Source organism: Lissotriton vulgaris, chromosome 5 (genome assembly GCF_964263255.1).
Source record: "Lissotriton vulgaris chromosome 5, aLisVul1.2, whole genome shotgun sequence".
Taxonomy (NCBI): domain Eukaryota; kingdom Metazoa; phylum Chordata; class Amphibia; order Caudata; family Salamandridae; genus Lissotriton; species Lissotriton vulgaris.
In genome coordinates, this window is record NC_141693.1 from 1,054,115,338 (window position 1) to 1,054,128,489 (window position 13,152).

Here is a 13,152-nt window from a genome sequence, read left to right on the forward strand (position 1 = left end):
AATGCCTTAGACTCGATACCATTTGGAAAATCGGTTGGGCCGGATTATCTACCTGGCGAATTCTATAAAAGTTTCCGAACCCAGTTGGCACCAATTATGCTGGAAATGTTTCGCTTGATACAAAGTGGGGAATCTCCCCCTGTATCCTAGGTATGCAAAGATCGTTATATTCTTAAAGAAAGGGAAGCAGGCTACGGATCTCGGGGCCTATCGGCCCATTACATTAATAAACAATGATGTCGGCAGTAATTAAGAAAATGGTTTCTCCTCAGCAACATGGTTTCATCCCTGGTCAGGAAACTAGAGACCATATACGTAGGACAATCACATTATTTGACTATACTAAGGTTACAGAAGACCCTATGACCTTAATTTTATTAGATGCTGAAAAGGCATTTGATAGAGTCTCCTGGCCTTTTTATTGGGCAGTTATGAAGAATTATGGGATTGGGGAGGGTTTTTTAAAAGCAGTCCAAAGTATGTATAAGGATCCAATAGCCAAAATAGCACTCATGGGAATACAGTTGGAAGAGATCAAAATAAGGCGAGGCACTAGACAAGGGTGTCCTTGCTCTCCCCTGTTATTCGTGGTTTATATAGTCCCTTTAATAAGATTTATTCAGGAGGAACAGACAATCCAGACAATTTCTGCCCAAGGGGGAGATGTGCAAATTCTAGGATATGCAGATGACCTAGCTTTCACCACTTCTGCACCACATCAGGCATTAGAGGAAATAAGTCTTGTAACTTCACAATTTGGTAGGGTTTCCGGCTATCACTTGAATGATAGCAAGACGCAAATAGTAATTAATGATAAGGTCATACCAGCAGACCAGCGTGTTGTGTCTAATGCTAGGCATCTAGGTGTGGAGATAAGCTCTAACACGGAAACTATTGCTGAGTTGAATCTTCAACCATTACTACGTAATATTAAATCTGACTACCGTAGAATGAATAATCCCTATTTGACATTAATTGGAAAATGTAATGTCATTAGAATGATTTTCCTCCCAAAAATCTTATATTTTTTTAGAGCCATTCCCCTGAAATTCAGCAAGATGTGGTTCCAGAAGTTTGATCAGGTAGTGTTGTGGTTTTTATGGGCTGGGCAGCGCCCAAGACGGGCACTTAGATATATGATGCTGCCAAGAGATTGGGGAGGTTAGTCTGTCCCTACCTTTCAAATATACTACTGGGCGATCACGTTGAAGTATATGGGGGAGTTGGTGAATGGAGGCAATTCAGGAGGTTTTTGAAACACCAATCTACCAATTAATTTATGAGGAAGAAGCAAGGGGTCTCTTAATGCGGCAGATAGATTTTGCATATTATAAGAGGGTTACATTTAAGGTTCTGTTTGGCGCCCATAAAGTTTGGATTGCAGTTAGGAAAAGATTTGAGATAGGGCGGCTCCATCTGTATTCTCCCTTAGTTAATAACTCCTTACTTCCTGGAATTTTTTGTGATGTTTATTTTAGAAGTTGGTCAGAGAGGGGGATTAATTATAAAGGGGACCTTATATCTGGTACCGAATTGCTTTCTTTTGGTGTCATTAAAGAAAGATTTAGCATCAAGAATAGAGATTTTTTTAAGTATTTACAAATATGGGATTTTATGGTCAAAAGATGCTTTAATCGGAATCAAATCCCGTTATTAGATCTGATTAAGATTAAGAATAACGATCCTTCGACCTGTTGTGAGCTCTATGTAACTCCGGCACGTATCCTCCGATGGGGGGGCACTTCGGGGACACATTGTGCACGGTGTAGGCTGGTGGGTGCTGACAGCACTCATATGTTTGCTACCTGCCCCAGTCTCTCTAAAGTATTGTATAAAATTGAACAACGATTAGAATCTATTATGGGCTATTTAGTATTATTGACTCCCCAGGCTATAATGTTTGGGATCTCTAATGAAGTCATGGTAGAAGGTGATAGGAAATTTGTGTTTATCGCAATGGCTGTATTTCGTTTGTGTGTGGCCATGGCATGGCTTGATCCAGACTCCCCTTCAGAACATGTTTGGTTTAGCAAATTAGATGGAGTTCTGATCCCTATTGCACTCTAGTAATCAAAGTGATTTTTTTGTTAAACTGTCTCAGGTTGGCGCTGCGTCTGACACACGGTGCCGGCTGTGCCTTAAATGTATAAAAGTATATGTGTTAAAGGGGAAACCCTCACACGGAGATCTGGCAGAGGGTACTCTCACTATGCTCTCAATAGTGCAGGTAGGATTAGGGTAAGAGTTTTCATATATGCATTATCATAAATGTCATATAATCATACAATACTGTCATAATGGTTAAAGTGTTCATCTTCTTCATCATTCTTGTACAATGCTTTTTTTCCTCCAGCTCATGTTCATTACACAAGAATTCAATGGCTTCAATAAATGTTTGATTGACCAATTCGTACATTTCATGTGTCTCCCTCTGGGCATGCCTGAGTAACCACGAAAAGGTAAATCTATTGCCCCGATTTGCTTGGGGAATCAGAGTGGTTATGTTCTGAGGTTGCAGATACCATCAAGCATCCTGTCATAGTTAGGGGTCTGGATGGGGCACTGTAAGCTAGCCAGGGATTGGGTCAACATACTCTGATGGTATGAATAGACTCAGTCTTCATATTCTGACATTTAGGTTCTACGGATACACAGTTCTACTTAATTGGTAGGAACCGTATGACAGTATCTAAACATGAGTCAGAGGGGCTCCACACTAGGACTATCAGGCTAGAGGTCACACCGGTTTACAGCAATAACAAGTGTCGGCCAGAGGAGGTTCCGGGAGAGATGCAGAGAAGTGGCCTTTAGCTTTGCACTGCTTATAATGCCAGAGCAAAAAGCCGTGACAGAAAATAGCTAAAATGCAATTTTTTATCAGGAGAAGATATGCTATTCAATCCATTAAAAAAAAAAACTAAATTTTTAGGTTTGTTGCATATTGCTTATTTAAAAATTTTGCATACAGCTTAGAAGTAGATATAGGGTGTTAAGATGGTAGGAACATGCTAACCATGTTAGGAATGGTCATATTGTTTTCAATGCCCATGTCATACATTGCTGCATTTATTTTCTCATTCTCTGTGGTTACCGTTCATATTTTATGAGCTAGTCTTCGGTTTTAGAACTAAACATTTTAAAATACATCCCCAGCTTCTTAGTGCTATTTTCAGTGTGTTGTGAAAGAGGGTTTGGAGACCCACTGTGACCTGAACTCATACAGTGGGACTGATCAAGACTAAAAAATGCTTTCTACACAAGACTGCTCAGAGGGTTGTGTGCAGATTGAAGTCCAACTGTATTTCTAATTTGCTTTGGTGTATTGAACTAAGCCCTTGCACCATGGGTTTAGAAATCTTAATCATTAATTGTCCGAGTGTGGGGTGGGCATTCCTGATCATGACAAGTCCTTGTGCCAGGGGTTATACCTCCTACCCCAGTGGCCCTAGCGGGGACCCGAGATTTTATCAAAGGTGGCCGCTCCGCAAAACTTTCATTGTCTAATATGGGGTGGCAGTGTAGCCAGGATAATGGAAGTAGTTAACTCTGCCATCCTGATGAACCATGGGCCCCCACTATACTCTAAATTAGGCCCCAAGTTTGTTTAAGTTGCAATGTAGTCATTTCGCTTACCAGCACAAAGGGCTTATCTGATGATAACTGCAATGTTGTCATTTAGGATATCAATAAAGATCTTCAGATGGTAACAATTGCAATGTGTTCAGTTAGTGAAATTGCCTAGATTCACAGTAGGCAAATGCATTTACTATAAAACAGTCCATTAGTAACAGTTTTAACTGCGAATCTCAATGTCCTTCCACACATCTCTTAATCTTGCTTTCACTTTAAATTCTTTTACTTGTAGAACAACCCCAAATTTTCCCTCCAGATCAGGCAGCGTGTGGCCTTCGGGTACCTCCAGAGTAAATCTTTGGAATATCCAAGAAAGAAAGAGAAAAAGTTCCATTTTGGCAAGTGTTTCTCCAAGGCAGACACGTATCCCAGCTCCAAACGGCAGGTAGCTTGGTGAGGGAGTATGGACCAGTTTTCCATTATCATCTAAGAAGCGACCTGTAGATGTTAACAGAAACAAAAGTAAAGCAACACAGTGTTGAAAGAACAGCAGATAAGAACAAAAGCCCACAGGGAAGCAAAATCTGAAGAGCATAATATACACAAATGTACAGTAAACTGTAAATGTGCTCATTGAAATGCATTAACAAAACAATTTGTTAACATATGAACAAAGAGGGAAAAGCTTAGCTCTCCAAGGGCAGACATGAGCTGCAGGATCCAGCAGACTCAATCAGCAAACGTAACTGCTTGGAGCAGGTAAACAGAGTGTTTGGATTAAGAGTTATCTAGAACAGGAAATTACACCTTTGAGTACTACTGTTTCGGATCAAAGGCTTCTTGCTAGAAGTCAAAACAATGTTATTTGAGGCTGTGAGGAATCAGGCAAAGGAGATGAGGATGAAAGTTATCTGGTGGCTCATATACAAAGGCTTTTATGCAAGGCTCATAGGTCAGAGAAGAGCTGGGCTAAGGGTGACCAAAAGAAGAACTATCATATCTGCGCCATGCTGCTTTCCTAGCTGAAACAAAGGAAACATAATAAGTCTCCTTTCACCAAATTGTCTCTTTTTTACTCTGACCTGATCATACTTGATTTACCAAGAATTCCCTAGTGGATGGTACCCAGTGTACCTAGGGCCTGTAAGCTAAATGTCACTAGTGGACAGCTTCACCTATTGTGCTACTACTAAAGTGACAAAGTGAAAACATGACGCTAGGCCTGCCACTTAAGTCTAGTATGGATAGTTTTAAAACTGTAAATCTGACCTAGCAGAATAAACTCTTTGTCAGGCCTAACGCCTCTTCTTAATACCTAAAAGTAACTGATAAGGAGAGTTCTAAGTGCCTATAGGGTGAAGTGCATAATGTTAAAAAAATTGGACATGCGTATTTAGGTTTTACCTGCCCAGACAGTGAAACATCTCAAGTTGTTTTTCACCGTGGAAAGTCTGGCTCCCCCCATAAAAAAGCAACAAGTTACATTTTAACAATTTATAATGTATAATTTCAGTTTGGGAGTAGCTAAACTATTTTTCAAGGACACAAATTAATAGTAATATAAAATCAAAACTAGTGGTAAAGTCTGATTTAAAATTACTATTTTGAAAGTGCCACTTTTATAAAGTATCAACACTAGAAAAAAACGCCAATGCTGCCTTTCGTTGTTTATCACACAATCTAAATCTCACCTTTGATTGAAGCAAGAAGTGAGGCGATCTAAGTTCATTGAATGAATCTTTCGTTTTTTATTTTCTTTTTACTTCATTTGAGTTTTTAAATTTTTCTCAAGAGTCATTTTTTCAGTTTGCAAAAACATATAACATACAAAATATGAAATACATTATATACATTTAAAACACTCCCCTACCCACATTCTCACATGCACTCTTTTGTACAAAACACTCTCACACACTCTACAATAACAGGTACAAATTAGTAATTCTACAAAAAACAATATCAATCAATAATGCCATAGATATTCTTTTTGACCTATTTGTAAATTTCACAAGCAGTTCTTATCTTTGTTTACAATCTTATGGCATAGAACAGTACAGGGTCTACGCGTTTCGAACTCTTCATATTTTTCGAGTTCTCATCAGGACCATAAACTGTGAAAAGGAAGGGAGACCTGAGTTAGGTTGTGGTTCTAAACCAAATGTAGAAGTCAATCAGTGGCTCAACAGCCGTCTCTCGGCCTCTTACCTCTATCTCAGTACAACCAAATGAATTAGTCGAAGTCCTCAGGCACACGGCGCGGGACAACCTAAACAACATTCAAACATAAAGCTCAGCCGAGCTGTATATGTGTCCTCAATATCTAATAACATAATTCACAATCACAGTCTTGCTTACCAGTGTGTCTTGACTTATACACCACCTATCTGAAAATGGACAATGCGGGTTGTATTAGGTGAGACTGTTATTTGAGTGAAAAATTAATGAGTTTTATCTCATGAGAGTCATTCTTACCTATAGAAATCTTTTTGTTGGCAGGGTTTTTTTTTGTTTTAATGGTACAAAGATCCCTCCTGTAAAGCAAAGGGGGTATTGTTATTATATTCAGATCAATCTATAGGATAACGCATACCATTATGTGTCCGTTGTTCGTATACCTTGGGGATAAGCAGTCTTTATGGGGAGCCGGAATTTATGATGTCCTAAAATGAGAAAGAGGTGTCTCTGTATCAGTTCCCTTCCCTTTCGAGTTCGCATTAAACGTCTGTTTGCACTAACACAAGCTCCAGTTTAGTATCTTACCGTAAATTTAGACACTTAATCCGTAACGCTCCGGCTCCTGGGGGTCTGTTTCCTCGCAGGTACTCGTACGGCATGTTCTGGGTTTACGGGCTGTATATACGCCACTTCCGGGTCGCGCCATCTTTGAGTGTATTCGTATAATGTGATTTCTCTTCGGCAGCTTCTTTCCAAACTTCTATGTACCCGTTATATAAATCCGGCCGAAATGTGGGTCCCGAGCATTATTATGATTTGTATCCGTTCAGATATTATTATATAAACGCTAGTGCCGCCATCTTGGAACAGGATCGATTTTCAACAAGGGTTAGAATGCTCTGTTCTTCCAGGTCGCGCCATCTTTGAGTGTATTTGTATGCTGTGGTTTCTATTCTACAGTTTGTATGTACCAGTTTTTTAGATCAAGCCGAAATGCCAATCAAATTTTAATTTGTATCCATTCAAATATTATCACCTTGACTCTGTTGCCGCCATCTTGGAACAGGGTCAATTTACATTGTCAGTTAGGAAGCTCATTGGGTGTATTGTGAATGAATATGTCATCAAGTTGGCATTTTTCTGCCTAAAGGCTCTAATAGCCTTTTCAGAGATAATCCAAGCTGTTAACTGGCTGCCTGCTGGGAGGTATAAATTGCTCACATTAAAGGGAGCAAATGAGCCTTGGCTGGAAGGAGATGTGATATACTCCTGACAGGATGGCCTGGAGAAATGTCCACAACCTGTACCAGCTTCAAAGGGGAACGTCTGTCACACACAGATATGACTTACACCTAGGCCTGCAACGTACATTGTCTAAGTAGCCAGGGTGGCACCAAAGCCAGTGGGGCAAATCCTATCTTAGAACTGGGTTTGCAGAGGGAGTTACTTAGTTCCGTAGACACACCTCAGGGGTGTGCCCACAGCTCTGACCCAGGCAAGGAATATTCAGACATCTTGGATTTTGGCAGAGAGATGCACTGTGTGATTGTTAAGTGCTAACGTCCCAGGAAGGATGAAGAGTGGGTAGAGTTACCTGTGCTAATTTTACTCCTGTTGATCATGGCATCTCCCCCACGCAACAGCAAGAGCCAGGAATAAAAGTGGCACCCTTGACTACCTTCTTCAGAACATCTTTGGAAAGCAGGCCTACACCTGCTGAACCAAAGGACTGAAACTCAGAAGAAGGACAGAGACAGTTGTTTTACCAGTGGAAGGAAACCCAAGGGACTGGACCTGCTCCCAGAAGAAGACGCTTCTAAAAAAGAAAAGCCCAGCTGACCAGTGTGAACCCTCCTGGTGGCTTCTGTGAGATTGAGTCCTAACTCACAAAATGGTGCATAAAAGGTTGTAGACCCTTGGATGGTGTTAGAGTGTACTCTCTCACCCTCAAGACTGCAACAGCAGACATTTAGAAACTTTTTCTGAACTTTTACATAAATGAACACAGCCTATCACAGGGCAGCTGCCCAACCTTAGCCACTGTCGTCATATCACAGGTTGGATTTATCTTCTTGGTTTGTTATGCTGAAAGAAGCTCAACTTCCATAAAAAGATTTAAGTGCCACAATTAAGTATTTATCTGGGACCACTGCTTAGCAGCACCCTGCTGCCATCGAGCCCTCCATCAGAGTCAGATGGCAGGCCACCTCGCTAATTAGAAAAATCCTCCAGGAAGAAGACTATGTCAGAAGGTAATCTTTTCAATGAGATGAACCTGGTCCCTGTATCTAACCCGCACTACATTGCGATCAGCCTTAACTTTTGACTTTGACTTTTGACTTTGACCTAGTCTAGTACGACCAGATATCTGTAGTTGTCACATTGAGTTTTGTGGCACTAGAAAACAAGAACATTCCTAAAATCATACCTTTGGTTCACCAATCCAATTTTTGCCATTGTTGTCATTTTGGAGTCTATTTGCTCAGTAAATGTTCAAAATGGGAATCTAGTTGGCAGAGAGTTGCATCCTGTCCAAGTAGGGACCACAATCCCAGACAGGGTTAGCTAGATACAGACTTTAAATTAACCTGAGCTCACTTCCTGGTAGCTAGGCACAGAGCAGGTAGGCTTAACTTAGGAGGCAATGTGTAAAGTAATTGTGCAACACACAAACACACAGTAATACAATGAAAATACAACAAAAGGACTCCACATAGGTTTAGAAAAATAGAGAATATTTACCCGAGTCAAACAAGACCATAAGAACAAAAATTCAATACATAGAAGAAGAGATATGAATTTTTAAAGAATAACGGAAACATAGTGCTTAGAAGTCATTAGTTGTCAAAAGGTTACTTGCGGTCATGTGGGACCGGTACAAATCCAAAGTTTAGGCCAACTGCGATGGAGAGTAGGCCAGCTTTAGGACCCAGTCAGGTCCCAATGAAGAAATACCTTGACTGGATCAAGTGTCAATGTTAAGAGCCTAATGCATTCTTGTGAAGCTGCGCAAATGGGGTCCTGCGTCCTCTCATCATTGAGCTCCGTTGAAGTAAATGCTATGCGTAGTCGGTGAGAGTGCAGGCTGTGGATCTGCTGCTGTTGAGCAGCCTCCCCGTCGGCGTCGGAGAGTGATGAGGTGGAATTTCTGAAGCAGTCTGGGCGATGCTTCGGTTTTTGCAGAAATCAGTTGCAGAAGGGGCACATCAGGCAAGAGTAGCACTGACAGAGGGTAGAGTCCAGCAGAACTCGAAGGATTACAGGAAGTAATTTTTGTTCCTGAGTCTTCAAAAAACAGGAGGTAAGCCAGCATGCACTTAGAGTCACACTGGGTTCAAGTAAGATGGGTCCAATCATTATCCTCAGCAGGGCAGAGATCAGCAGGCAACAGGCCAGCTTAGCAAAGCACAGAAGCAGGTCTTCAGAACAGTCAGTCAGGCAAAGTGAAATTCCTTACAGCACAGGAGTATTTACTCTAGGCCTGGGAGGTGAACTTCGCTCTGTTTGCAGAGTTTGCGGAGTTTTCTGCATTCCCAGAAAACTCCGCTTCGCGATGTGCAGCAGTTATTTCCCCGCTCGCGATCGCAAACGGTAAGTTTGTGATCGCAAACTGTAAGTTCGCGGCGCTGCTGCTCGGGTAGAATTTTTACCCGAGCGACAGGAATACCACAGGACTACCATGAGTGATGTCACTGACCATGTCATGAGTGATGTAATATGTGACGTCATCAGCAGTGCATTGCAGGCGCGCAAGTTATAGTGAGTCCAACTAACTATAACGTGGGAATTTCAATGGTTTTATGTCAGTAAAATTTCCAGCTAACTTTAACTGGTGTCAAACCTATGGTTTTTTCAGTGAATTTAATAGGTTTTTTAAATGCTAATTCCTAACTATAACTGGTGTGAAACTGTAACGGGGTGTACAAAAGGGTCTCGCAGGACATGCAGGAATCAGAGCCTCCCGGTGCTGGTCTCCCTCGCGCAACGAGGACGACCGAGGGGAGGTCCGACCTAACTCTTGTTCCCCCCCCCCCTCCCCTCTCTCTGTCTCAATCACAGGACCCGAGTACAAGATGGAAGGAGTCGAACGCCATGGAATGGCCCTTTAACTCTGAAGAAGACGCCGAGTGGGAGGAGCCGACACCCCCACCCTGCCCCTCAAAAGGTGAACCAGACGAGTCTCAGGTGTGCTTGTTCACCTGGAGGACGGAAGGAGAGAGCGTGCGGAGGACGGAGATTCGAGAGGAGAAAGCTACAGATCGGAGGATTGGAGCCCAGGAGGAGAGAGCGGGAGACGCCAGGGGAAACATCGAGAGCCGGTCAGCGAGAGAGAAAGAAGGGAGTCGGACGACAAGAGTGGAAACGCGAGCAGAGTCGGCGCCTGCCCCGGACGGAGGAAAGCCAGGAGGCCACCGTTCCCACGAGCCGCCCAGCCACTCACCCAGGGGAGGTGCGTGGCTTCTCCAGGTACGTGACCGAGTAAGGGGCTGGGTAGGAGGTCAGCGTACACTAGGTACAACACCACGGGACGTTTAACTACCCCGGTATCCTTGAGGCACCCTTACACCCGCCGACCACTCGTTAACTGGAGCACCGGGAGTCCCCTCACTTCCCATCCCCTGCACCGATCGTTGTTTTGAACATACCCCTGACACTTCTCTTTTCCTTTTCTCTCACTCTGGGTGATCGCTGGAGAGCTACTCCGACAGTCGGGACGGACTCCGAGGAAGAAGAGACCCCACCCCGAAGACCGGACGTGACCCGGAAGAAGGAAAAGGTCGTCCACCGCCGACGGAGCAGAAGCCGGTCACCTAGGAAACACCCTAATCGTAAAAGCTGTACAGATCAACTTTTTGCATCAATAAAACCTCAGTTGCCACGAGCTCGCCTTTTGCCCATATCTTCTGCGCCGCAACCCGCACCAATTGTAACAGTGGTGGAGAATGCGGGCAACTTGAATCTCGATACGGAGATGGAAACCATTCTGCAAGAGCTCGTAAAAGGACAGGAGAAGCTTGGCTGGGTGGCGGAACAGCAATTGACCTCGGCCCAGGCTGACCGGGAGATCCTGAAGAAAGCCCTCGCAGCCAGAGAGGAAACTCAACAACCCTGGGTGGATCCCGTCGCCACAGGGGGATCTAGAGGAGAAGGAACTATCCCCCACGGCTCCTCTGCAGTGGCCCTGCAGAAATACCATGCCGGAGACGACCCTGATGCATTCTTGCTGAATTTTGAAAGGGCCGCACGGGCCTGTGGGTGGCCCATCAGCAAGTGGCCCTTCTTCTTGGCGCCCCTCTTATCTGGTGAGGCGCAAGCCGCCTACCAGGTCGCTAACCCTAACGGGGATACTTCCTACCAGGACATAAAGAAAATCATTCTCGATCACCTAGGGCTGGACACCGAGGCCTACAGAATAAGGTTTCGGAAAGAAAGGGGCACCCCAGGAGAGACTCCTAAAACCCTATTCGTGAGACTGAAGATGGCCGCCGATAAATGGCTGACCCCTAACTCCAGCACTAAAACTGAGATTATGGACCATATATATCTCGAACAATTCCTGGAAGCCCTTCCCTATGCTACGCAACGTTGGCTCCGCCAACATCACAACCTGACCACTGCTGAAGCCGTGGAGATGGCCACCACGTTCTCTAGAGCACAACCCCGCTCCTCGGGGTGGGAACATGAGCGCCACCCGAAACCGCCAATGAAACAAGAGAGACGCCCCGTCCCGCGGCCCATCGAACCACCGAAACCACGTAGCTGGAAGCCTGAGATTCCATCCGGCTCTGGACAGCAATGCTTTGATTGTGGGAACTGGGGCCACATCGCCCGGTTTTGCCCCACCAAGAAATCCCAAGATGAACCGATGGAGGTGGGATACCTGCCCCGGACAGTACTATACTCCGCCGAGATGGGGAGCACATATCGGGTGAGTGTACAGGTGAACGGAGCGGTCATTCAGGCTTTATTAGACTCAGGGTGCCGTCAGTCGGTTATTCAGGCCCCACACGTCCTCAAGTCACAATACCTAAGTCCCCAAACCGTGGCCATAAGATGTGTACACGGGGATGTTCGGACCTACCCGCTTGCTCAAATACCCATAGCACCCAAAGAAGGCCCCCTGCAGCTAGTAAGGGTAGGTGTCCTCAATACCCTCCCGGAGCCTTTGATAATAGGCACTGACAATCCACGTTTCCTTCACTGGTTCAGGCAGAGTCTGGGAACAGGAGAAAACAGCTCTCAAGCCCCGAAACCGGCCCTTCTAACTCCTGAACCCTGGGTCATGGACCGGAGCTTCAAATTCGCCCAGATAAACGACACTACCCTCTTGAACGCATGGGAGCAGGCCCACAGGGAGACGGACGATCCTCATCCTAGATACCCCCGGTTTCTCATTTCCAAGGAACTACTGTACCGACAGGCTAAGGAAGGCGAACCAGAACAGCTATTGGTGCCTGTCTCATACCGAGAACAAATACTATTCTTCGCCCACACCCATCTAGTGGCTGGGCACACCGGGAGCAAAAAGACCACCCAACTTATATTACGATTTTTTTACTGGCCCGGTATATATAAGGACGCCCAGCGTTATTGCCAGGAATGCAGTATATGCCAGACAATGAACATGACAAGACCTCCGGCGGTGCCTCTCCAGCCCCTCCCCATTATCGGAAAACCCTTTGAAAGAGTCGGTATGGACATAAACGGTCCGTTACCAAAAACACGAAAAGGACACCAGTATGTGCTGGTGTTGGTGGATTACGCCACTCGGTTCCCTGAGGCCTTCCCCCTCACGGCTACCACCACGAAGCAAGTAGCGGACAGAATGATCGAGCTATTCAGCCGGGTGGGGTTCCCAAAAGAGCTACTGACAGATCAGGGGACCCCATTCGTCTCCCGGCTGATGAAGGAAGTATGCAAGTGCCTAGACGTGCACCAAATCAAGACTTCCGCATACCATCCGCAGACGGATGGTCTAGTGGAGCGCTATAACCGCACCCTAAAGGCAACATTGAGGAAAATGATGGAGGTCAATGGGACGGAATGGGACCAAATTCTTCCCTTGGCTCTGTATGTCATAAGAGGGCAACGCCAAAGCAGTCTCGGCGTTTCATCGTTTGAGCTCTTATACGGTCGACAACCCAGGTCTCTGATGGAGATGACAAAAGAAGCCTGGGAGAACGAGGTTCCCGAAGAAACCTCCGCCACTCTGGATTATGCCCAGAACCTCAAATCCAAACTGGGAAAGCTCAGAGACCTGGCCTATGCCAACATGGGGAACAGTCAGCAAAAACAGAAACAAATCTACGACAAAGGCAAGAAGTGGAGACAGTTGAGGGTAGGGGAATGGGCCCTCGTGTTATTACCCTCCTCTACTCAGAAGTTTCGTGCCAGTTGGACTGG

The 13,152-nt window shown here is 44.8% G+C and overlaps 1 protein-coding gene across 1 annotated transcript in view; it reads right to left on the reverse strand.

Moving 5' to 3' along the window:
* Positions 1-320: 320 nt before the first annotated feature.
* The window catches only part of CYP17A1 (cytochrome P450 family 17 subfamily A member 1), a 360,400-nt gene continuing 347,568 nt past the window's right edge, over positions 321-13,152 (reverse strand). Inside the window, exon 8 of the mRNA XM_086922704.1 lies at positions 321-4,071. Coding sequence (XP_086778830.1) covers positions 3,794-4,071 — 278 coding nt within the window. The 3' untranslated portion in view covers positions 321-3,793. The remainder of the gene's footprint in view (positions 4,072-13,152) is intronic.